At 38.0% G+C, this 27904-nt stretch overlaps 1 protein-coding gene across 1 annotated transcript in view; it reads right to left on the reverse strand.

Moving 5' to 3' along the window:
* Window positions 1-27904, reverse strand: part of SMIM14 (small integral membrane protein 14) — a 38473-nt gene extending 10569 nt beyond the window's left edge. The window contains exons 1-3 of the mRNA XM_054293365.1: window positions 27867-27904; window positions 12573-12683; window positions 413-461 (exon numbers count right to left, since the gene is read on the reverse strand). Coding sequence (XP_054149340.1) covers window positions 413-461; window positions 12573-12647 — 124 coding nt within the window. The 5' untranslated portion in view covers window positions 12648-12683; window positions 27867-27904. The remainder of the gene's footprint in view (window positions 1-412; window positions 462-12572; window positions 12684-27866) is intronic.

The following is a 27904-nucleotide window of genomic DNA, read 5'->3' on the forward strand; positions in this document are numbered from 1 at the left end:
AACATGTGTGTGTGTCTGTGCTCAGTATCTACTCTTTATTGGTTAGGCTGCTCTGAATCTGAGGAGGACAAATAAAGCACTTTCCAAATTTTCCCCTCTCATTCCCCAAATTATCCGATTTGGAGGCTAACAAGAAGATTCAGTAATGCTTGGGGCCTGATTGATGGTTATGCTGGTTTATTGATACCTCCAGGACTCTCATCAATGCCACTTCTAATGTACAAATGTTCATCACAGGTTCTCAGAAATTACCACTCCCCAGCATATCAATTTTATTACTGCAGTATTTGATTTACTGTAATATGTTCCTATAACATTAAATCAACTGCTGCATTTTAAAGAACAGTCAGACTGTGTTTTAATTACTGCTGTTCATTTTACTCCCATGAACGTGATACGAACAGTTACTCACATTCCTGAAGGCATTCTGTGTCTGTGCAGTACGACTGGGATTGTCTCAGCTGAAACAGAGAAAAAGAAAAGCATGACACTTAACAATAAGTCTTGGTCAGCTTTTACTGAAATCAGGATTAAATATATTGTCAGAGTATAGTTCAAGAATAACTGATCCTTTACTGGATCACACTTGGCTTATAGTTTGTGAAGAATCCCAGGTATGGAGATAGTTTCTGAACACTATTTACATAATACCCTTAAATCACCTGACTACAGTGTGATTGCTTCCAATGCAGCCATTTAATACCTTTCAAAATTCAAAGAAAAGAAATCTGTAGTGATATAGGAGCTATTATATACAGATATACTCTCTGCACCTGTCCATCATAAATCCCAAAATATCTGTTCTTACTATTATCTAGAAAAAGTAACATTCAAATACTCTGTGATTACATCACAATAAATGATCAGACTGTGATAATGGTTATGCACAGAGAAGTTGCATTAGTATTTCACATTTAAGCTTAGTACTTACTATTTTTTCCTCCAATATCTTTTTTAAAAAGCAGGTTTCAATATGCATTTTACTGGTTTTCCTCTTTACTGATGGGTAAAATTTAAAACATTTTTAGTGACTGTAATAACTATTTGATTTGCAGACTAGGTAAGCTTGCCTACTGCAAGAAAAGTCAACACTGGCTAACCTGCAAATCAGTACAGCTATTTTACAGATGACAGAGCCAAAAAAGAAAGACAAATATCCCATTCTTTATTCGGATCAGAGATGCCAAATGGATGGGATTTAATGTGTAGCATTATAGAAATAGATTCTATACTCTGCTTAGGTAAACTACATGGATTATTAGTAAAAGTTTTTAAAAGTACAGAATTGTTATACTGCCTTGGTTAGAAATAACATTTGGTTTTTCACAGGTTTTATGATACAGTTGTGTCACAAATCCCAACACTTTTTGTCACAACAGGCTAATCTGTTTATTACCAATGTAAATATACAAATGTTAAATAGATGAAAAGATGGTGCTCTTTATGTAAGAAATACAAGAATCATTTCCACAAAACCCATTTCTTCTTGTATTGGCATAATTGATTTAATGTATGTAGTCATATTATGCAAAACACATCAAGGAAACAGATGAAGAACCGAGGAAGGAAGACATCTGGGAAAGCATAAGCTCCTGCTTTTATCATAAAGATTGTCAATGATTGACACATTTGAAAAAGGAAAAAATGTAACTGGAGATTGATCTGTCCAGAACTGGACATTAATTCTTTCATTAATATATTAAGATCTACTAGCAAATTTACTGAGACTACAAAGAAGTCTCTTAGGAAGGAATCTGGAAGGCTGGATTTAACCTTTCAGCTATTTCTATAGTTAAAAACAGCACTGAGAGAAATTCAGGCAGAATACTTCTCTTTCTTACTAAAGGAAAGATCTACCAAACTATGCATATTTCCTGCCCTTCTTATATAAAAACTCATTTTATTTTAAAGCTTTGGAAGTAATTTACAAAGGGGAGGTTTTATCTTAGCAATAGTACCCATTTGAAATATTTGAAAGATTTCCGAGCTGGGAAAGCTGGATATTTCTATACCCATATTTTAAAGAGCTCAGCAATATAATTATCTTCTGTTTGTGTAAGAGTTTAATTCTGAGAGGGGCTTAATTTATAATCTCTACTTAAAACACTGTTTACAGATATTCCACACAGAAGGATGACCAGAATTAAAATGGACAACAGATACATGATCAGAAACATTGTATAAGCATCTCCTTTATCCCCCTCTGTCCCCAGGATGGCCAGTCCTCATCCAGTTTATCTAGTTTTCCTAGCTACAGAACACTGCCTGGGGCTGTTCTAGCCACAGTATTAGTTATCTCCCATTCTAAGTGTCACACTCTGTCCAAGTACAACTTTTTTAAAGCTCTAGGATGTCTCTCTGAGCCAGGTAACAAATCTGTTTTTAACAGCTCAGCGAGAGGCTGCATATTGTCACTGTGGGATGAAACACAGCAGATCATGAAAAACAGGAAGCAGTAAAAAGAGGTTTTTCTTAATTCACTCAGGTCAACAAGACCCTTACTGTGTAACCCAATATGAATCTGATTCCTTGTGGTCACTCATTTAGTCAAAAGACAAGAAACTCTTCTGGCACACGTAGGAAACGCTTACGTAAATTGAATGGCTGGGAAAGGTAATGCCTTTCCCTGAAAGAAGAATGTTCCTTCTCCCAGTTAGGTCTCTTTTGACAAAAACACCCTTTAAGGAACACAGCAACTGTTGGGAAAAACTCAATGTGCAACATTTCAGTAGCAAGGCAATTGAAAACAGAGCAATTATCAGGCACTGGAAAGAAATAGTCCTTTGTATTAAGATTTTTCTAATCCAATGTGGAGGGGAAGTTTGGATGAAAGTTTGTGGAAGAATGTTATAAAGCTGAACCAGACTTCACCTGTTCTCAACAAAACCCTCAAAAAGACTTCAAATACACTCAGTGTTTTCAGACTGGGAACACTACAGAGTTGATGAGAAAAATTTGAACAGAAAAGTGTTTCTTCAAATACATTAACTACTAGATACTTAAAAACAATATTATTAACAATGATTTTGATTTTATTAATACTTCAGAGATCCTTGTGTGGCTGAAAGTGTGAATTCAGTGAAAGATTAATAGCTGACTGTCTGATCTAACATCTACCAAAGTCAGCAACAGCCTTTTCATCTTTTTCCATATATTCCAAAACAGTCCCTTAAGAAGAACATAAAAATTAGGCAAGTGAAACATAAGGGCATATTCAACAAAAGAAGAGAGTGAAAAATGTTGCAAAACTAAATATTTATTCTATTAATAAAAAGGATCATATCCAAATTTTAACATTGTCTGTGCAGTTTGTCATTCAAATATAATAAATGGCTTAGTGCACATGTGCCAAACAATTAATTACTTTGTTTTTATTGTCCAAAATGAAGTAAACACAAATTGTAAACATGTGTAAACACAAACTGTAAGCATGAAAGCTAGAAGACAGGTAAAAAGAATCAAAAATTTACAATTTTAGTATAGCACAAACTTGAAAAAATAAAAGTAAAAATATTAATTACAAATGTATATTATTTAAAATACAACTGTGAACTTTCATTTCCTCCAAGTACATTTAAAGTCTTGAATTGCCTAAGTTAAAGTAATTTAAATTAATAATCCCCAAACCACAAGAACTCTTGGTCAATAGGAATATTTGGTTTCTATGAAAGCCCTCACAAATTCCTGGAAGAGGCAGGAATGGCAGAATCACAGCAAATCAGTGCCCACTTAGTGACATATCGTGAATCCAAACTCGACACAATACCAAGAAAAAAGAAGCAACCAAGTTACTTCCAGTGGTAAGAGAAAAGGGCTCTTCCTCACTCCTTCCCCATGACACTCAAATTTTGCATTGCAAAAAAAAAAAGGTACATTTCAAACAGCTCCTAGCTCCAATTTGAAACTGTTCTTCCTTTGTTTTCCTTTTCCAAATTATACAGCTTTTAGCCCCAGTTCACACTAACACAACAGTGTTTAGATGCTGCTCCTTTGAGAGAAGGACAGTTTCAACATGCCATCTTGTGGATCAACAGCATCCACCCATCCAGCACACCTGAAACCTGTGTCCTGCTGCTCCTCTTTCAGCAGAGCCATGTTATGGTAGGAGTCTGCACAGCTTTCAGCAATGAGAACCTCCACTTTTTACAGTCCCCAGCTGTGAACAAAATGTGAACCGCCACACTGCTGGTGGCCTCTGAAAACTCTTTTGGGAAGTCACCATATTAACTAAAGTTTGTTTTGGTTTTTTTTTCATGTGCACACAAACATGCCACTGTGTGGTGAAAACAGGGTGTGAAGTTTCACTGCATTTTAGCTGCTCCACAAAATCACTGCAGTCCAAGTGAAATAGTAAGCCCAGTGAAAACAGCTTCATCTAGCTAAACAGAGATCTTGTTTTTCCACCACAGGGACCTCAGCCACTAGGGCAATTTCAGTCTTCCTTGAAAGAAGTTAAGCTGCTTTGCATTTCTCATCACAGATACCTGCTGTGGAGAACAAAATGCACACTTTGTCTACCTATATAGTAAACAGTTCTTGCTTCAATTCCTCTGCTTCCTCTTCAGGCCAGTTTAGTGAAACTCTTCAGGTGAATTTTCAGAGTTTGCTATGCCAGAGTTCAACAGTCTCACAATCTCTGTGACTGATCCTGCAATCTCTGCTCAATTTTTTTTTTAATGAAAGTCAATAGCATATACCTGAAAAAAAGATTCAGGGTTTCTATCCAGTGTGAACTCTTTTTCTTGAGAGCTAAATGTATTATTAAGAGTTAGAAAAAAAAAGGACAGAGCATACAAAGATGAGGGAGATACCAATGATCAGACAGCTCACCAGTTTTTTCAGGAGAAACAGCAGCATAATCCCTGTCCAAAAGCACTTTCCAACTCCAGAAATAGTGTACTAAAGAGATAATGAAACAAGAACAACAGGACTCATGGCAGGAACAAAGCAGTCTAGTGTGAATGGCAGATGAGGTGAAAATATATTATTAGTATACTCTTTATGTAGGGATAAAATACATTTTAGAAGAACTCTTGAGTCCACTCAAAGCAGAAATAAGTCCTCAGAAAAGACACAAATGAAAAATTAGTAAGTTCATGAGACAGGTCAGGGAAAGACCTCCATACAAGAAATTTTGATAGATGAAAGCCCAGAGAAATGTGTGAAAGAAATAGATGAAACAGGTACAAATATAAGAGAGCAAAAATACATAATGGTGGGAATGAAAAGAATAGTTAAGTAGGAAAGCAAACAACCAAATTCATATGGTCACTTATTCCATGAATACAAGTAAATTTAAAATGCAATCAGAAAGAGTGTTGATAGAAAATTTTACGTGATAACGAGGGCAAAGCATCGTCCCTTGTGGAAATACTTTTTTGCTACTTAGACCAGCTGGAAGCTCTGCTTTTGCTCTCCAACAATGCCAGAAGATGAGAACACAATGGCATACTCCTGATTGCAATCTCATGCTTCTGGGTAATGAAATCATTGTTTAAGCTTTGTTGGCAGCCGTGTCTGTTCTCTCCAAACCACATAAACGATCTAGTAAACAACATGATAAATAAATTGCTATGGTAGGATATGCCAGCCCTGAATACAAGCCAGGCTGCAAATTGAATTGCAGCATTATCTGTAAGAGTTCAGATTTAAAGATGCAAAAAATGACACCTACATGCATTAGTCTGCTACAAGCTGGCAAAGAGAAATAAGAGGAAAAGAATGGCATACTGATGGAATTTAATTGTCTCTTAAACTAGACTAGCTTCTCTTAGAGGAACAAACAAGGAAAAAGTGAACACTGCCTTCCCCACTTCTTCATTTTCTATGAGTATATGCAGAATTAGAATAAATTATTGTTCATACAAGGACAGAATAACAGTATGAAATAAAAATACAGAGCCTGGTCCTATGAGATGGCATGTAATTTTCTCCCCAATTGCAAGTGAGAGAGAAGGATGGTTGCTACATTTCAAAATAATACTCCTAGATTACAAACCAACTTTTAAGACCCAGAATAACCAGCCAGTAATGACAGAAGGAGAACATTAACTTTCAGATTGACAGACATGACATTTTATGGAGGAAGATGCATCAGAAGTCCCAGGGACCACTACAATCTGGAGCCCTGATCTGGACACGAATACATTCTTCTCTTCATTTTTTCATTTGTTCTGGGATTGCTGTTTCACCTTGGTGTCATATAGATCTTTCTTTTTCACACTTCCCTAACTTCCCTACAATTGCCTGACTTGCTGGTACTTTTTTTACAATTTTGCTGACCTATGATATCAATGACATCCTCCTTTTACTGAATGCAAAGCAGAATGAATTAGCAGTGAAAAGAAGATGAAACAGTGATGATCAGGACCATTACAAGGAGCTCACAGCATCTCTGACTATGTGAACTACTAGACAACAAATACGTAAGCCAGAATATTAAACAGAGGCATCTGAATATGTGCACAAACAACATACATATCTCCCCAGAGGACATTTGAAAACTTACGTCTAAACATAAAAACAAAATATGTATAGGCTTTTTGACCTAATAGTTGAGTATCTTCTCCAAAATTAGGCATATTAGCAAAAGAAAAGTGTTCTTCCACATAGACAGCCTTGAGGAAAAGGCTTAGAACCCACAGTTCCAAAAGATACAAACTACAGTTTGCTCTAAGAGTTGATTACATGAGGCCTGAGAGAAAAAGCATCGTTTTCTCCTTTTTTCCTCAGAAGAGATTGCCGTACACATCTCTGGTCATCAGAGTTCAGCCATTCATAGTACAGGTTGGATCTATTAATTATTTCTGGAATATCAAGCTGAAAGAATTTTCAGTGCATGATTTTTTATACTGCTTACAATACACTATGCATACCTTGAGATGATCATGAGGAGTGACAGAGATTTTTCCTTTTTTCCCCCAAATATATATTGGTTTAGAAGGAGCGATTTCAAGCATACTACAAAGCTCAGGAATGGGAAATGTAAAGAATGACAGACATGTTCAGAAAGTCCTGATGCCTAACCCCTTAGAGACTCAAGTGGACACCACTTTTCATAGCTTTTTTCTTTTCTAATATGTCTAGAAAATAGTCTCCACTCTTTGAAGTAGAATTAAGATTCTAGGTTATGACATGCACTGGCAGTACATAAATTCTGTAATACAATTTTTGGCCTTAGCCTGTGCAACACCAGTACCTTGAGCACTCAGTGAAAGACAGGAAAATGGAAGTCAGTGGAGCAAGAGCACTCAGGTCCAGTCTTACCCTCTGCCACTCCAACCCTGTGTCTTATTCTTTTGGGCTGGTGCATGAAGGCTTCTCCCCTGCACCTCTGACGAATGACAGCTTCTCTGTCCTAATGAACAACCTAAAGTTCAGCTGTTGGGAAAGGTCCTCCTTGAATCAGCTTCAGTGCAGAGAACAAAAGAGGCAAGTGAGAGCAAAATGCAGTTTCCTGCTCTTGGGATGTTTGGCTAAAAACTATAGACTAGAAGAAGTAGAACCTGTTATATAAAAAAATAGAAGGCAAACACCATGGAACATGTCTAAGAAGTCTCCAGCGCAACCTTCATATTTAAAGGACACTTTAAATTATAAAAGTGTATTTGGTATAGCTCTGGTGTGCTTTCAGTAAAAGTCTCCATCAGTAGGGAAAGCCACTTTTGCTGACTTAAGTTGGGCTTAGCTGTGCTAACATCTTTGATTGAGAGCCTTTCAATCATTTGCAGCACATATCTATTTTAGTAATCTGTGTTTATTTTGTGCTGTTTACACAAAGTCTCCTTTAGCCAAGACTTGTGGCTGGATATGATGCTGGATACTATCTCAGACTGTGCCAGTTTGAAAATGTAAGACTCTAAAATGGCCTGGTCAAAAGAATTATGCGGAAACTTGATTGACAAAAGAGTTTTTGAACCAATTATGTTCAAATAGTTTGAGAATGTGCAACTCTTGCTATAAAAATCTAGTGACAAATCAAAACACAAGAGAGATTAAAATAGAGAATGATTTGCTCTATACCCTGAAGTTTTGATATAGCAACATAACTAAGCATGGACCATTACTTTGCAATTAGCTACTGAAGGACAAAACACAAGGTTGTAATTCCCACAGTGGTTTGTAAGTAAAACTGTTGGCAGATTATCAAAATGGGTCCTTTTACATTATAGAATTAGAAATATTTTGGGTTAAAAAACATACCACTCATTTTTGTAAAAACCAGTATGAGAGAATTCTGAAGCCAGTTTTTGTAAATCAAATAATACTATACCAGAAGGAGACAGAAAAAGGATGTTTACTTGACACAAAGTCATGTGTGTTACTGGCTTGCTTGGACATTTCTGGCCACTCTAAGCAGTCATAAGCAGGTTTGAGTCTTCACAGAAGATGCTCTATGTATGATTATTCCTCACCACATAAAACACATAAACTGTATTTAATGAAACTGAACTCATTAAACTGTGTTTAAGTAGACTGAAAACACATAAACTGTGTTTTCAGTCTAGTTTTCAAACTTGAACTGACCCTTGGGCCAAGATCAGCCACACCTACTAAGAGACCATTGATATCCAGAGGAGTAACATAAGGGAATCAGAGTTTTGTACTACAAAGTAAGTGAAAAAAGGGGAAATAAAAAGGTTTAATACAACATCATTCTTATCTAGGGATCTGCTGTCTTTTGCCAAATCTAAGACAGGAACCATTTCCTCTGGGTACACAGAATGTCCTTCATTGTGATTCTTTCAAACAAGCATTCCCCTTGTCTGACAGATCCCCCCCAATAAAACAACTTGCTGTCATTTGCTGTTCCTCATTCTTGAACTTTGGCTCTTTCTGTCAAAGTAAGTTTTGCAGGGGGAGGAGACTGAACTGGAGATAAAGTCATGCAAGCTAACAAACCTGTCATTGTCTTTTGACAATTCTTGTGCATCTGCAGAGGATGGAAAATCTTGTGATATTTTTCTTCTATGCTTACTTCCTCTTATGGAAGTTCCCAATTAACTGCTATATCCATAGAGTAAACAGTGAACCCAACATACAATAGCCAAATTGTTATTACACAACACCACCAAATCATAACAGATGGTGCCATGGGTATTACATACTAGAAATGATATTTTTGAAGTCACAGTCAAAAATTTTAATTTTTAGTGTTTCCTAGGAATATTTGGAGATCATAAGATCTGCTTATTAATTACAATGGCCATACTACAGAAACTTACACATGTGAAATGTTCATATTTTGACACCAAGGAGAACCCTGAAAAATTCACTTCAGTTTACTTCAGTTAAATGATAGAGCATTCAGCATAAAATAATTCAATGCCACTTAAGCATGTATATATACATTGTAAGAACTTTGTGTATGAACAATATCTCCAAGTTAATCTAATAAGCAGCAAAATATCTTTAAAAATATTATGTATATTAGAGATACACATTTCACTGACTATAAAATCTTCATGGTATTATGAATTAAGAAGGAAAAAACCCAACAAAACAAAGCCCTGCTTAGTCAAGGAAAATGAAAGACAGATAAATAACCAAGCCACATAACTAAGTAAGAGGTGGACTTTTAAACAGTTTTCTTGTTTGTAATTTCCTGTGGTGTTGCTAACAACAGAGAGCAAGAAGAGTTTAAATGACAATAGCTTTTCTCTTTTCATTGTATTAGCATTAATTGTACTATGAGATGAACTGAAGTCTGCATTTCAAATAGAGATTTAAACTATATGCTATATAAAACCTCCAAAGTAATGTATTCAACCACAAATTAAACTTTGAATGCCACATACACTTCATAAGAGTATCAAAGTAAATATACCAGTTAAACTAGAAGTTAAAATTATCATATTGGAAATTAAAACAAGACCTTCAGGCTCTAGAGGCAGACTTCTTGACTTCCTTCTGATTTTGGAATAGCAGTGTCATTCAACTCTCCTGCACAGTTAATTCTAACAGAAATCCTGTGTATTTGAATGAGCTAACTCTACACATAATAGTCACAACTGAATATACTATAACTTACTTATTAGCAGGAGCCTTAATTCTTATCAGTGCTGGTTTAGATAACTATAAACAAATTATTCTGTAAAAATTAGTTTACTTAAACAGAAGTTTAAAACATCTACAATGAGTCATGGGGGTTTTGAACAATGTCTGGATTTGCACAATTACTGGATTGAAAGACCTTAAAAGTAACATTTTCACATTTGGGCATCTCCTATAATTACATTATAATCCTGTTAAATTAGATTCTATTAAATCTTATCTCTGAACTTCTGCATTTACAATGCTCAGTCTGAAGACAATTGCAAATACTTTGTTATACAATTTGCTCCAAAATCCTGTCAAGTACTGCCAGCTTTAATACCATTCAAAAATACTCTGGTGTGTTTTATATCTATCTATATTAAAAAGAATCAACAATTAAATACATATAGGGAACCATTCTGGGTACACAGCATGTTTGGATATATTTTTCTCACCCAGACTCAGAACAGATCACTTAGCTTTGTTTATCAAAATTTTGATTTTGAAGTTAGAGTTTCAACTTTTAGAGGCAGTGTGTACCCAGTCTCCATTGAGACTTGTGGGGTTCAGCAATTTTGAGAACTAACATCCACATGTCCTTTTTAGCACAAATAGTAAAACTTCTGTTTGCTTATGTCGTGTAAGACTGAGTGACAAAAGAGCAGCTTAGAAGGCAAACTCTTACTGAAGCATAGAAGGTACAGATGCAAAAATGGCTTAGCAAGTCTCCTGCTGAGATCATAGCACAGGTTACTTGAGGATAGTCTGGCTGCTGACTGAGACTTCTGAGACTTTTCTTCTCTACATTCTGCTAAATTATCCTAGCTAGTGATTTGGTCTTATAAATATTTAGGAGCATCTGCTTTGCTTTTTAGAGAGATGAAATCTGGAATTTCCCTTTACTCCTCACAGTTCCAAGTACTAATTGGTATGATCTTTTTGGAGGGTGGATACTGAGCAACAAACTCCATTCTTGCAACTGCACAGATCACTGTTAGACTGCTCTTGGTGACTGCCCAAGAGCATGCACCTATTATGTGCTCTGTCACATTCATAACACAGGAACTAGTGCTCCTCCAAATGATCCATTTTTACCCACCTCACACTGCTTGCAGCAGCCCAGGAACAAAACCTCACACACATTTGCGGGATTTCTTCTAACTTTGGACACAACTCACTTACGCTGTTCATAACTAGAATCCTCCAGCCACAACAAACAGAACTGGCTGACCAGCGTCACTGCCTGTCAGTACCTTCTAGCAAAAAAACCAAAAAGATTAAAAAATGCTGAATGTTTTAATTCAGGGGGTGAAAATTCTGAACCGTGCTAGTTTAGATTTGCATCTGACAAGCCTGAAAACATGAACCCTCCTTTCTTCCTCCCAACTTTTGAACTTGATTCTGGGGTTCCTTCCTTACGACTTCAGCCTGTGTTCAGAAGCCTCAAGGTTCTGAAGAATCAACACAACTGTGGGATATGGCACAAACATCATGTTGAAGACAAAAAGAAAATCCTTCTTGGGAAAGAACATAGATGATTTTGAAATTGTGCCTCTAACTGGGAAGCATTAGGATGGCTAGGCCTGATGTAAAGGCTCCACAGAAAAGACAACTATTCTCTACAGAAGTCTCAATTTTCTGCACCTATATGTCAGCAGCACCTTTCCAAAATACTGTTAAAAAACCTCTTGAAGAAGGGCCTGATCCTAGAGAGAATCTTCACACAACTGCCTTGAACAGTTGATGTACTCAGTAACTAAAAATAATATTAATTTAGGCCCTAAGAAAGAAAATGTGATAAAAACAAATATATGAAAATCAATAATGGGAAGTACATCAAATGAAGCTGATGTATACTGTAATCTTAAAAAGAATTTACCAAATTATAGCTGTAATCAAATTCACCTAATTGCTCGCAGTTCATAACTGTTAATGTTATTTTAAAAGTATACATACTCAGATAAAAAAGAAGCACTTTATAGCTTATTTTTCAATAGACATTGAATTAAGTTCAATACAGAAACAAAGAAACAGCTATTTTACAGGTTACAGTTAGAGCAATGTACATAACTTGCTCAAAGTTGCTCAATCTATCAATGACATGGCAAGAAACAGAACTCAAAACTCAGACTCACTGGACTCTCAACTTCAGTAGTTTTAAGAGAGCAGTTTTAAAAATTTAGACATCATTATCTTGCCATATGAGTATGTGCAACTTCATATGTGTGCAACTACCTTGACCACAAAGACTTTGCTAGGTAGTTCCTTTGGTTTTATGCAGACTGAAAAAAAGGCATATAAAAGAAACCTTTCAAGAGAAACAGTGTGAATGGTGTCAAAATGCAGCTCTGGGAAATAAACAGAAAGCTATCATTTGTATTGACTCTTCAAAAGCTCATCAGAAAGTTGGATACACAAATTCTAACTGTACGTGCTACTGAATAAGCAGAATCAAAAGCACCAGTAATTGCAAATCTGCAAGAGCTGAAGCAATGCCTGAATAAGCACCCTTCCAAATATCCTCACATTATCCTTACCAGATTAATCAGTCTTCTCATTGCATGTTCATGTGAGCAAATGCATTCACAGGGATCAAATCCACCTTCTGCCATGGCTCTCTGGATAAACCTGAACTTGTCTGTGAACACCTAAGAAGAATAAGAATAAAAGGACAATGAACTCTTTCTCAACTGACCTTATTTTCCAGAGACTCACACATCAAGTTTCAGTTCATTTAATGCCAGGGTGAAAAAGCAAAACAAAGCAGGGTAATCCTATTATTCCTTTGGCAGTATGAATGAAGAAGTCTGGTATGTGCAGTTACATTTTGATGTTGCTGAAAACACTGTCTCACACAAATTTTTTTTTGCAAGACTGTGTTTCTCCCCTGGGTTTTCTCACATACCAAAATGAAATACATCCTATCAAACAAGAAACACAAAGATTAAATTCTTGTCTCTCATCTGCACAGTGGGACTCTTACGTGTACATATACAAATTGAAAGGTCAGGGGAACTTGTACTCCTAAACCCTAATAAACTGCTGGCATCTTCCCTCCAGATCAATGTACAGGAAAAGAATTTAAAACTCAAGTAAGTTTTTTGCTAAAGGAAACAACCATCTTTGTTGTATATTGAAAGCAAACAGCAGGGGTACAAAAGTGAATGTACTTGGAAACACTTTAAAAATGGAGTTATGCACACTAATTTTAGATCAAAGAAGTAGGTTAATCACTTAGCAATACAGAATGTTCAAAGAAGCTGTAATGGACATGGTAGGAAACCAATTCTAGATTATTCATCTGCTAAAACCACTTATACCAGACATGTCAGGCATATTCAAATGTATGTTTAGTATTTACCAATAACTTTTCAGTGACTTAACTGAGGGTCAAACCATGCAGCAGACTGCAAGGCATTTCTACCCTTGTGGTCAAATCTGGGATTGATTTCTCTCAAACGAGGACTCAGGATATATTAGGTAGTTCTGCAAAACCATACTTAAGAAATATTTTTCACTTGCCATCCGTAAAGCTGTATTCAGAATGTGTTAAGCATTGCATGCACTCAGGCTCTGATGTGACACAACTGGCAAGCTTGCAAAAAAGACAAACACAGCAGTGCAGAGCAGATGCAACCTCTCAATTCCTAAAACAGGTACTTTATGAAGGTACCAGCCATTTGATAAGGGTGTGCTGAATCAACAGACGTGTTCTGCAGTCATTGCCTATAAAAACCTGCAGTCTCAATCACACATCAGCACTTTAATGTTTCAGTCTCACTAGTAGGAAGAAGCATAACCTATATGCCTGTAAGACATCTTCATTCAACAGAATATAACACTGCTACAATTCTACCCTCTTGGGGGGAGAAAAACACAAATGCATTTCAGAAGTCTTTCCTTTGTTAATGCCGACTATTCTTCTGAATAAATCTTTACCATGCTGGAGAGACCAGAGAGTAAAAGAAACTGAGAGATATCTGTCTTAATTATGGAGTTTGAACATCAATGCCCTTAATCTGTTAGGGTCTCCACTTTTTAAAATGAAAACTGAAAAAGGAAAAAAAGTTGAAGTGATGGAGGAAATTCTTTTTGCCTCTAAGAAAGCATACTCTGGCTATGTAGTAAGAAGATGACTTGATTATGTAGCCCACAAGTCCCTTTGAAAAGAAAACCAGGCCCAAGTATCAAATTTTTCAATGAAGAGGTAATCAAGAACCAGTAATTGGAAGCTGTAATTAACCAGATTGAAAAGAAAAGAAAGGCATACATTTTTACCATCATAGAAGCAGATCACTGCAACAAACTGCCCAAGAAGCAGGGGGATTTCCCACATCCCTCACTGCATTCAAATATGCTTCAGTAAAATACAGATTACTGAGTAAAGTATAGAAGCACCCAAGTTCATATAATGGCCTCCAATACATAGGAGATCAGATGATCTAATAGCTATTTTAAAGAATTATTGTAAGGCTACTACACTAACTTACATGAAATTATTTCAGAACCAGTAGAACCCCATGATAGCAATAGAAGAAATTCTTTAACTACACAATCTCCCTGAGTACCACACCAAGCACAGGAGTATTTCTAAAACAATCTTAGGATAAGGAATCAGTGACAATAATCACTGATTACTAAACAGTGAAAAATAGGATATAATACTGACATCCACAAGAAGGTATTTGAACAAGAAATGAACAAGTTGCAAAAAAGTATTTAATTGTAACTTGAAATAATTTAGGGGTCGGTAACACATAATAATGTCACAGAAATTAACAGACAATTGTTTATATTAAAGGGGACTGAACAAAATACAAACACCAAGTAAGAGTCACCACTGATAAGACCAGGATAACATTCTCTATAGAGCATACAAGAGAAAAAAATTGGACAATAAATGGGAAAAGTTAATCTGTCATACAACATCATAAATTTAGGCGGAGGTGAACTAAAAGGAATTTACCCCAAGGCACCTGTACATGACAAATTACCTCAGTGATATCTAAAGAAAGCACAAGTCACATCACCAAGTAAAATGCCATCCAAACTTTGAACAAAAGATCTCTTTAAAGCTTTCCCACCTTCACATGATGCTGAAACGAATCAGCCTTTCTTCCCTCCAAGCCTATAACAAACTCTTTCATTGGCAAAGAACCAATATATTTTGGGAGTAGCACTAGGTTTTCCCCTAAAATAAAGATGCTAAAATTGGGTTTGTTTAATATGCTTAAAATCCAGGTAAATAATTCCCCTTTATGCAATTATTTTTGATGGAACTGAAGGAAACAGAGATCTTATATGTCTGCCCAATTACAAAGAAGAGAGAAACACTCTATACTATGATTTTCATGTGCAAAATGACACTCTCATGTCTTTATTTCTCTTTAAAATATTCTTGATTTAACTGTTATTTGTAACACACCTCAAATGCATAAAGTACCAAGCTCTGTAATCAGATCTTAAGCTTTATTAGCATTTTGTGACCCTGTATAAGAGACTAGTATTTTTATACAGCACAAAGCAGGATTTCTTGGCTCCTTAGGCAGCCTGTTTGTATCAAAATCCTGTTCCAGAACTGCAGCGTGCTTCCTGCCTGCCTCCCGGTACTTGCAATTGTGTGATCCCACGTCAGCAGCTAACTCGTTCTGCTCAGCTCTGACCTCTTTGCTGTGAGTCACACAAGCTCTCCACCTTTTGCAAATACAGTCTTTCTACACACAATCTACCACAATGGGAGTATGGGCTCTATTCTTTTCCTCCTGACTTGGAGAAAGAAATAAAATGCTTGTAGCTTTCCTTTACTTATTATTTCCAGTATGGTTTTTTGTTTATCATCACCTTGTTTTCCTTGGAGTTGACAGAGCTGGTTTCTATCAGCTGGTAGGATCACAGCAATTGGTAAGGCTATGATGTGAAATACCTGCAGTGTCTTTTACACAACTCAAAATTACCATATTTTGGATTGGCCATGTTACTGCTAGCACAACATTTAAATCACAGCATTTACAAACAGCTGGAAGACATGGTCAGTAAATATGCCAGAGCTCTCTATGATAACAGCTGAGAAGATATCTATCATGGCCTGCAGACTAGCAAACCGACAGAGAGCATAATAAAGGAGAAAATTAGTAAACATGAACAAATATGATGTACCATCAGAGAGTCAATATGACCATTCCAGTGCAAAAAGGCCCACTGAGGTAATCATAAACAGAACTGCTGAAATTAAAGCACTGTGGTCAGAATTTGAATTACTACAATTCAGGAGTAAAGTGGAGGATGGTCTCTGATGATTTAAGTCAGAAATAAAAGCCCCCCACTACTTTTTGACTTGAGTATCTATTTGAAATTGCAGCCAGTGAAGCCATATGGAAAATATTTCTACTCTCTCATTATTTAAAAAATAGCATTCTCAGTTATAGTAACTATTGTAAATTGTTTCTTTTATTATCTTCCCCACTCCCAGCCCTACAGCAGTGTGTTATATTTTATACATCCTACTATCAAACCCACAATCTTTATGGCTACAATCTGGCTTGGGGGGGGGTTTGTCCCTAGAGATTGTTCTGTATTTTGAATTACTGCAATCACTATACATTATTTCCCAATTCTGCACCACCACTCCTGAGTAAATAGCATGCAGCTGGTGAGCTCTGGGAGACACAAATTATACTCTGCCTTGCTCCACTGTAATAATTACAAAACTGGATTCCTTTCTACTGTGAAGGCAAACAAGAATGTTTGTGCATTTTCCATGTGCTAGATTCCCTCCAATCTGATTCTAATATGATGCTGAGTAGCAAGATGGTCAAAGTGTACACACTGGTCATCTCTACTCCTTGGTACCACAGACTGTCTGAAAGTATTTATCACACCAGTATTTGAAGAAACAGTAACTTTATATGATACACAGATCAGAGTAACTACAGATTTATCATGGTCTAAACCAGGCATCTTCAGATCAAAACATTAAATTCATCAACTCTTTTCTCTCCTGGATCCAGGCACTTAAAATGTAGACTATCACAAACATGATAAATACAATGACTGAAGATTCCCCTGCTAAGCACTATTTTCACTGTGTTGCTATTTTCCTGAAGACTGGAGGTAAGAAATCCTTGGGAGCAAAAATACCTCATAGCACAACAGGCAAATAATATAATCTTCCCACATTACTTTAAAGAGAAACAAAAATCCTATTCAGATCCTCGCTACTGTTTTTCAGCCAACTGCAATAACTTGGAATACAATTGTCAAATACCTCTAAGAAGTCATCAGGTTAATTTTACTTTTGAGTTCAGTTTGGGAGAATTGTGGCAGAACAAATGAAAATCGATATCAAATTTAAAATAAAATTACAGAAAAAAAAGCAAATTAATTGCTCTGCCTCTTGCAGGCATTCTGAAAAATTATAAAGGGCTAAAATAACAAAAGCCATACACAGATCATGAATGATTCACTGGCCCAAAGACAAAATGCTCATTTTTATCTTACTGTCTGAGGCAGAAACCCTCTCTCTTGTACTCATACATTATGTTATAAATAACACACGTTTACTTAAAAATTATGTGTTCCCTTACCTTTTCACCTGGATCTAAGCCATACTAGTATCCATGTCTTGTCACAATACCTGACTCTTTTTGCAATTGTTCTATTCACAGCATGCTCCAAGTTTGGTTCTTTTGTATAATCTTTCCCACCTCCAAATATTTTCTTCTAGAATCTAAAACATCCTGTACATTGGCCTCATATAAGACGACATAAGACCCTTGCATTCCTGCACATCCAGTCCTGTCCCAGAGAAACTACCAGGCACTGGGACTGTGTGACCACAGTACCCATTAACTCAGGGAGTGAAAATTTGCTTCAAGCAGGAAGAGACTGGTGTGATAAGTTCCTCCTAAAACTCCTGATCACTGCTTTTATAGGAATCTCTTCTCCTCCTTGGCCATTCTGCCCCCGAGTTACTGTGAGCACTCAGGGGGTAACTGGGACCCCAGCTGACTTGATACTGGGTGTTTCAAAATGCCTCTGGGTACAACTCCAAAATCCGTGTCTGATCCTGCCTCTTCTAGGGAGTGGTCCTCTGAACCCTGCCTAGTCATACAGAGTCCAATTCAACATCTGTTAGCTGTACAGTAAAATAACAGATAAAGGTAGGGCAACACTGTTTACTAGTCACCAACCAAGGGAAGGCAAAATATTCCAAAACAGTGAATCCCAGACGAACTCAGAATTTTCTGTATTTGTTATATAATGCATTTTCCTGTTGATTACCATCTTTTGCAGTATTTTTACTTCATGGACATCCCACCCTCCCACAGAATCCTGAGTGTTTTGTTACTCTTCTGATGAACTACCTACATCCAAATCACTAGCCTATTATTTAACTTCCTGAGTAAGACAGGGCAGGGAATTTTATCCACTGATTTCTGCAGCATGTGTTTCTTCAGACCAGATTGCAGCACAGAGGGGGGAAACAATATGCATGGATTTTGGGGTTTTCTCTTTAAAAAGCCAAACAGATGTATGTGTACATAGGACTGTCTGATTTTACCAGCACATAGCTTTGTAAAATTTCTAGTTCAATTCCTACTATCAGAAGTGCAACACATTTCCTATCACCAGGGCAGTATAGAGGAGGAACAAGGCAAAAGTGGTAGCAGAGCCACCACTCTGCTAAAAAAGCAAAGGAAGGCAAACTAAACAAAACTACAGGACAGTGCAAGGAAACAAAAGCATTACTAGTTGAATAGGGAAGAAACTTCACAAAAGGAACTATGAGAATAGGGACAAAACTGAAGAGAAAAATAAGCAGTACTTTGAAATAAAGAAATGCTATTCTGTTTGAAGTTAACAGGGGCATGATTCTAAGGCAATAGAACCCGCAATAAAGACAAAGACACCATACTAAATCAAAATCAATCCAGAAGCCAAGGGCCTGGTATAAGTAACCAGTGGAGGTGGTCTTCATTTTTTATAAAAATGTTTTAAAGTGTTGGGGTTATAAATTAGCAAAAATAAGCTTGAAGTTTTCTAGGAAAACTTCCTTTACAAAGCAACTTCCTCCGTTCAAACAAGGCTAAAAATAACTTCTGCAAAGAAGAATCTTGTATACAAATCGATACTAATTAAAACATTCCAAGGATCTCTTCTGCTCTATTACTGTAATTTAGATAGTTCAAGTAAATACTCCCTCATAGAACTAAAGCCTGAAACATGGCAACATTATACTTGGCTTTTTTATAATGTTGATTTTTAATCCCTTTTATTAATAACCCAAGAGAAGCTCTCTCTCATCTCTTTCACACTTACAGCTGCACCCTATTTTTACTGGAATAAATACTATGACTCTCATCAGATTTAGTGCACCGGGATCTAGTAGTTCTGCATGACCACAGATCTCTAGAGAACTATTGATGATCTTGTTCTACCAGGCCTCCTCCTGGGCATAAAACTGAATTCTCAGGACAAGAAAAACCCCAAAAAAACAACTGGCTAACTGGGCAGCAAAAGCAAACCAGCCAGATATGAATGTGGGTCCTGCCAGAAGGAGAGCTGCCACAGTAAAGCATGGCTGCAATTACAGCTCTCTTCAACTAATTGTCCCAGTTCAGATCACCCATTTAGCTTTTCTAGGAAAAGAGCTGCCATGATTTTGATGGCTGATTCCAAAGTGGGTTCCTAGACACAGCAACACTTCCATGGTATAAAGCAACCATCTCCACTCTCCTTGTAATTCCAGGGGTGGGGGGAGAGCTGGGTTTGTACTTGAAAGCATCAGCATGTCTCCCCGGACTTCCAGCTGTAGCCTAATGAATTGGCAAGTATTTTTTTACAACTTTTCTCAGGATAATTAACAAGACCTAAGATGAACTCTTCAATGCAGATTGAGCTAAGCCAGTTCCCTTCCTCATGGAAAAGTCAGTGCTTACCCATACACAGTGGCAGCTGGGGGAGTTCTTGTTAGATTCAACCAAATTGACTCACACTGGTTAAGCAGGAGATCGAGACTCCAGTAGGAGCTCCACATGAGAAATGCTCACCCAGCCACATCCTGCTCAAGGCATACTAGTTGGGTAACTTTGCTACTGTCCCACAAATCACCTCATAAGTAAACAATGAATTCATTTTCCAGTGTCACTCATCTGATGTTTCTTAAAGATGCAAACATAGTACAAAACTTCTTAAAAATAGGACAAAGCCAAAGAAACTAAGAAATGCTGAACCAGCCACTGAAGGATACTACAATGACATCTGAAATCAGGGAAGGAGCTTTTGAGCAGGGACAGACTTGAAGCTGAGAAGTAACTGATAAAAGTCTGAGGTATTTTCATGGTGGTCTTATAGGATTACTAGATACATCCCTTGTCTTCTCTGTGTGACTACCATGATATTCTGAGCATTGCTGGGTTGGTAACATTTTCACCCTGAAGTGGACATTTGGAGTTGCTCTGTGTGGGGCAGAATATTCTTCTGAGCCCATCTGCCAACAACAGTGCTAGCACCTAGAGCAATGAAGCAGGAATCAGAGCATAAAAACTTCAACTACTTAAAATTATGGTCAAAGCCCTTTCATGGCCAAGCATCACCACCCTTGTCAAATTGAAGTATGTGAAAAAGTTCACACCCCTTCAAAGAGTAGCAGGTTCTAATAAGAACCTGGCAGGAAGCTTACTATTTTTGGGCTGGGCTAACCAAGGTCACAGGTATGCTGAGGTGCATCAGTTCAACACAGAATGGCATATCAGGGAAATACAGATTATACAGATGCTTCTTTCAGCATAGTTAAGTCTTGTCAGCATCAAGTACAACTCTCAGAGGACAAGAACCCACTCACTGAAACTCCTCACTGTTCCTGTACTGTTTGCCCCCTTCTCTTTCCTGGTCAGACCCCAGTATGTCAGAACAAAAGATTTCAGGCCTTAAAGGCAATAAGGCTGATGTCAGTGACCAAAACTGAACTCCCTAAGGGAGCTAAATAAGATCTACCAAGATTAAAACAAGCTATTTACTTATTCCCATGCAGGTGGCTCAACATTTCCTCTGGGCAACACTTGAAAAGGAGCTAATTATGCACATACAGTCATGGACCAAAAAAGCAGTCCAGCTATTTTAGAATTCATTTAATGATAGTTGATACAGAATGTTATTACCAAACTCCAGCTGTCAGCTTTGGTCATCCTTTTGTTAAAATGATGACATTTTTCTGAAAGAAAGCTCTCAGAATATGAAAACCAATTAAGAGAAGATGTCAGTGACACAGAGTATTGTCCAAAAATAATACCCTCTTTCTGCTAAGAAAAAGCTTCAGCCTCTTCTAGTGTAGGAGACTGACAGTGGTCTAGGACAACAAAGTTATTCCTACTGTGCTGAGTAACTAATGGCTATTAATAATTTTATTTCACATTTTAATGCAAAAATGTGAGCTATCCTCTGTAAAATTCCTAACACATATTTCAACCAGTTTACAGAGCAAACTGGGAGCCCTCTCTTGTGGTTTTCAGTAAGGCAAGAACTCTTATTGACTTTCATGGTCCTTCCACCTCAATACTAAGTAGAACACCTGGGCATATTAGCTCACTCTCCTGCTTTTGGTTAGTGTCTCCAGCATTACAGACTGCCTCACTGCTTGCTGACATTCCTCCTCCCATTCCCAAACAAGTGCCAATCTCCCAAATTCAGCACTCCTGCAGCTGTATGAGTGATGCACTGATGCAGGAAGCAACACATATTAATCCTGAAAACCCTGCTGGCAGCACTTCTGCACCAGCCCTGCAAGGACATCCATGCTGTGCCAGGCCAAGCAGGGCCAAAGGCTTGTGCTGCTTTGGGAGGCCAGATTCTGAGCAAGTGGATACACAGGGAACAGGAGCACACAGGGAACAGGAGCACACCTAACAGGGGACAGACAGCACCCACACAGGGAACAGGAGCACACCTAACAGGGGACAGGCAGCACTCACACAGGGAACAGGAGCACACCTAACAGGGGACAGGCAGCACTTACACAGGGAACAGGAGCACACCTAACAGGGGACAGACAGCACCCACACAGGGAACAGGAGCACACCTAACAGGGGACAGGCAGCACTCACACAGGGAACAGGAGCACACCTAACAGGGGACAGGCAGCACTTACACAGGGAACAGGAGCACACCTAACAGGGGACAGACAGCACCCACACAGGGAACAGGAGCACACCTAACAGGGGACAGGCAGCACTCACACAGGGAACAGGAGCACACCTAACAGGGGACAGGCAGCACTTACACAGGGAACAGGAGCACACCTAACAGGGGACAGACAGCACCCACACAGGGAACAGGAGCACACCTAACAGGGGACAGACAGCACCCACACAGGGAACAGGAGCACACCTAACAGGGGACAGACCTGCTTTTGCAGGGAAGCAAGAATAAAGAGCACCCTTGCAGATGGAAAACTGCAGAGGTGAGGATCTCATACTAGCCCCCCACGGAAGCTGAACAGGGAACCAGACTTTGCTGTTTATTACCCCATCTGAGAGATGCTTTGGACTTAACTTTTGGGCTTCATAGTGCAAAACTAATAATTTACTTTTAAAAGTATTAGAAAAGTATGCTTGCATAAGAAACTATATAACCTATTGTGCTGGTTTTGGCTGTTGAAACATGACTTTGCTCAGTCTGTAAAAGAAAAAGGTTATGCTGAAACACACCAGAGCAGCCAGGCAGCTACTGCAGCTCAGGTGGCCTACAGTAATTCATTATTTCAAATTATTCTTTTGTAAGTGTTCATCATTCAGAAATTTTTAGACATTTTGTTTCTTTGCAAAATTAAACATGAAAAAGTCTCTTATTCAGTCCTTTACAAAAAACCATACAGTTTCAAAAGAAATAAAAATGAAACTTTTTCCGCCATATTGAGGCAGCAATGTAGCCCTACCATGAGCTATGAAGCTTTTTTATACTAGTATATTAAGAGTACAATTGCTGGCATTAAAAAATACCTTACTAAATCCTTAAAACTGTAAAAATACACTATTCCTTAATGTCACTCTGATCACATACAAACACAAAATTATACTGAAATTCTTTGGAATACTTTCATTATTTCTTTCTCCAGGGATGACATATGTTTCTAATAACTTGCCACTGAGCAAACAGATTTAACAGGGCAGCAGCATGCTGAGAAAGATAGCAGGATTTTCAATTTTCAGATGAAAGAAGCTCTATTCCCTGGCAGCCCTACTCCTAACCCCTTTAGGCCAGATCAAATTTTATCTGAAGCTAGCTGGTGCCTGTCCTCAACTTCAATGGAAGTTCAATCAGCTGGGTTTTTTTACATACCTGCAGTAAACAATTTGAAGCTTATCAATTAGAATTTTTCAAATCAGTATTTTTACCAGAGGGAACCCATAGCAATTAACAGGATTTCTGGACTTGGTTATTTACATATGTTTAGCTACCAGATGACCCAGTTTTTACCAGAGAATATCATCCATCTAATTCAGCAGACTCACAGACTAGTTTAGGTTATCAAAAGGAAAGTGTTATGCAAATTACACAACACTCCCCTGCACCTTCTAGCAACAGATTTTAAAATCCATTATATTAATCTGCACAACAAAAATCTACAGTTCTGTTTCACAAGATCAGGATCAGTTTGCAGTACACATCTTACCTTTTGCTCCACCATTTTCATACAGAAAATAATGTATTTTTCATCTTTAGTGACTTTTGTTCTACATACTAATTTGAAGCTAAACCATCTGACAATCTCCATGGCTCAAAAATGTCTCTTTTATATAAGAAATATAATAATATAATAAGAATATTTCTACATTTCACAGAGCTCTCTGATAAAATGTAGTATTTTACGTAGTATTTTCAAATAGGGGTTCTTAATTATGGGTCACATCTGATGAGTCTCATCTAGATACCAGGGTGAGGAACCCCTAACAACACTGTAATCACTTGCCCTGGAATCCTGGTTAGAGTAAGGTTGCTCACACCAGGAAGCTTGCTTTCACACTTGATTTAGTTCAACTGCTTGAAGAGCTAACCCCAACTTTTCTTCACACCTTCATGTAATTTCATTCAGACAGCTGTCTTTTTTTTTTCTAAATAACTTTTTAATGTGTGAAAAAAAACATAAATTACTTTATCAAGTTGTCTAGAAATATTTCCCTGCTAAAAATAAAGATTTTATTATTAACTAATGGGAAATATATGAACATATGAAGAAAAAAAGACCAAAGCTCTAATACTAGAGGTCTGTATGTGACAAAGATTCAACAAATAAAGCAAATGAGCATTGCAGCTGCTTATATAATGTATATGGTTGCTGCTACATTTTTGTCCAGCCTTTCTGGGCTTTTTTCTGATAAAAATATTTTCTTTCTGAGGAGCACTCGGTGGTTTGGATCTGACATTTGTTTAGAAGCTTTATAAAGTAAGAATGAAACTATATTTAGCTCCAGAAAGCCATGCTTTTTAATGCATGCAAAGCTGCAGAAGAATCAGAAGTAATCTTAATGAGGAAAACTTTTATCAAATGTAATTCAATCTGTTCCCAACCAAATGGGACTAATTTGTTCAATTATCTATAAAAATACCAGTTAGACACTTAAACAAAAGCTTCCGAAGCATATCTGTACAATTAACAACAATGCAAATGCACAATCAGTCAATCATGCCAAGGGCTGCTCCCCTAAGCATCTTCCAATTTTTCATGAAAAGCCCCATCAATCATCACTAAGGGACCTTTTTCTTGCCCCAGCCTCAGCCAGCAGTGTGGAACAGGTGGTGGGAATAGGGAAGAAGATAGGACCACATTTCTTCTCTTACTGCTAGCAGAACCACTGTTCTGTCAGCAAAGTAAGACTAACACAGCTAACACACACTGATCCCTCTCCTATCCCTGACTATTCCTTCATGATGAGGAGCTAAGGAGTCTTACTTCAAATGAGGCTCATTGGGAACTAGGGATGCTAGATGCTGATGTGTCAAGGCATACAAGCTGAAGGAGCTCTTCTGGGAAAATAATTCCTGTTCCTTTTTACCTGTACAAGGACTGCAAGATTCAGCTCTGTGACAGCTTTAGAAAGTTTTCTTCACTTCCACTGTACTTACAGAGGGTTTGGGACTACTTGGATTTTCCAAGAAGTATTAGCATTTTGCAGAATCAGCTGCCTCATTAACAACTAGATGGATCTGTATGCATTCATAAATTGAATCTCTAACCCAGAGAGTTAAGGCAGAAAGTGTTTAGCATCAAGTTAATATCTAGGTATGTAAATGCAAACATGCAGAGTGTGTAACAGCATGCATGCAAAGTAGGGTCACAGGCTCTGATCTGTGTCCCAAGCAGAAAATGGCCAGATGACAACAGGCTGTATATGCAAAAATACATCTGCCTAAACTTTTTCATATTTGTTATGATGAGGAATTTGATAAATGTTCAAAACATTGAGAGTAAGAATTTGATACCTGGGATTGTCAGGCCACTGTGACATTTGCCATTCATAGGCATTTATAAGAAGAGAAGATCTTGCTAACTTTCATTGTGCTGGCCCTGTGAAGTCTCATGATGTTGTAAGGACAAATTCTGGTATGACAAACTTCAGCAGAGACAAAACTTGGTCTTTAAGAATGTATGTCAAGTACCCATAATACCTAGGGGGGAAAATTCTAAATGTACAAACATAGCTTTATTACACATTTGTTATGCAAATAACATTCACACAGCACTTATTCTGAAGTTTAAATATATGAAAGTAGGAAATAAGAAGTTAATAACAAAACCAGAAGTCAGTTAGAAACTAACTTTCTCCAAAACTAAATGCCAACTTCTTGAAAGCAGGTAAAATAGTTTAAAAATTATTGAAACAATGAATTGTTTTAAATGTAAAATATTTCTTTAATAACAATTGTATTATTCTCATTTTTCCCTTAGAATAAAAGAACATGGACTGCAAAATATTGCTCATGTAACTGGGCCATGCAGTTTGGAACTTAATGGACTTGATTGTGGTTTATGTAAGGTGTTGCAAAACCACCACACTGTGCACAATATGAAGAACATCACAGAACTTTGTCGATTATATTTATTTCTACAGTCAGCAAAATATCCAACTAGGCTAAAAAAAGATCCACCCAGAGCTACAAAACTGCTCCTACCATCATCTCAGTTCTACAGCAGACCAGGGCTTTTGGTCCCCAGTGGGTCAGGGACATCCCTGCCGGCCCAAGAAGGACGTGCAACAACACAGTGTGCAACTACCAGTAACATATCCTGTATAACTTTGCCCTTACTTAGCTCCATATACAAAACAATCTTAAATTACTTAAAATACAGAACTCTGTACCACTCAACAGTTAGACAAACATTGTAAATCTTGTCTTTTACAAAGGGCAAAAAGAATCAAAGATGTTGGACTCACCCACCACAGTGGCAGGAGAAAGAACAGTGCTTAGAAGTGAATCAACTAATGACTGCTAACATTAGAATTAATTTCATTTGGCAAACTGCTTCTACCATTTCAAGCCTCACTATCAGTGACAGGTTCACTTTTTAAAATCAAAGACTGATTACTTTCATCTCATTGAGTCACAGGAATTGGATGAAATTATCAAGGATGTAGGAAGAGATAAAAAAGTAAAACTGATCTCCCACACTTCTGATTTTTTTGAACTTATGTCTTCTTTTGGAATGTAAAATGAATGAGTAAAGGTGGATAGCACACTAATAGCTAAGCATTTAAAGACTTCTAATACATAACCCATTAACACTCACTAAAGATACACACCTTCCCCAGCAGGCACACTAACAACATTAACCCAAAATGCTATTAAGACCCAAATGTTAGATGTCCTTGCCTCCAAAAACGGGAGTTGGTTTTCAAGACTTATCTATCTGCATAGATCTGGATGTTCAGACAGTATTAAAATGCAAACAGTCTACAACCTAAACGGCAAACCTGAAGACACTTGACAAGGCAAACAGGTGTTTGTCAGGAAACCAAAGTTTTTGATGTAGGTCTTGCAGCACATTCACGCTGGTTAGCCAAGGCCTCAGAACTGCCGTGGAAGGCAGGGGTTGAGCTGCAGGGCAGGACAGCTGGGGAACACAGCACAGTGGCAACAGCAGAAGAGAAATAACCACATCTTGTGCTCTCCAAGGCCAATATACCCTTCTTTACTGATTCTCTAGGAATCACATATTCGAGCATACATGAAGAGCTCCTGACAGGAACCCTATCTTTAATAAATTAACAGCAGTGTGATACTGTCCTATTCCCGAGATTATCTTTCACATGACATTGTTTCATCTCTCCCACTTCAGCTGCACCCTGTTCGTAAAGCAGGGAGCAGCCTGGCAGCACACATCCTGGTGTCTGCACGCCACTGCCAGCTTCTTTAAAGAGAGAAACCTAAACCTCTTTGGCTCAAAGTATCAGACTGCGATCCTTTAAAAGGACAGAAAGAAGACCGACAGAAGAGTGCCACTTCGCATTAAAATCCCCAATAACCAGAAAAACCACACTCAGACCAGCTGATAAGAAGACAAGCCGACGTTTCTCTGGTTTGGAAAAGAAGGAGAGCTGCCTGACACCGAGTGGAGAGGCTCCGGCTCTCCCGGTGTTTACCTTCCCGGCACCCGGGAAAGCGCCCGGCGTCAGGGACGTTTCTGCACTTCAACAGGCTTGAAGTTACCCCGCAGCCCCCACCGGGGCTCGGCCGCCGCTCCCCGGCCCCGGAGGGTCGGGCGGGAATGTCCGCACGAACCCTCGGCCGCCGCCAGCCCGCGCCCTCCCCGGCCCCGCCACGGCGGCCCCGCTCACCGTTCTCCGGCCGCCGTCGCGGAGGGCTGGGGGGCGGG

Source organism: Melozone crissalis, unplaced genomic scaffold (genome assembly GCF_028551555.1).
Source record: "Melozone crissalis strain CALT ecotype California unplaced genomic scaffold, PUWL_Pcris_2 ptg000006l_1, whole genome shotgun sequence".
NCBI classification, from domain to species: Eukaryota; Metazoa; Chordata; class Aves; order Passeriformes; family Passerellidae; genus Melozone; species Melozone crissalis.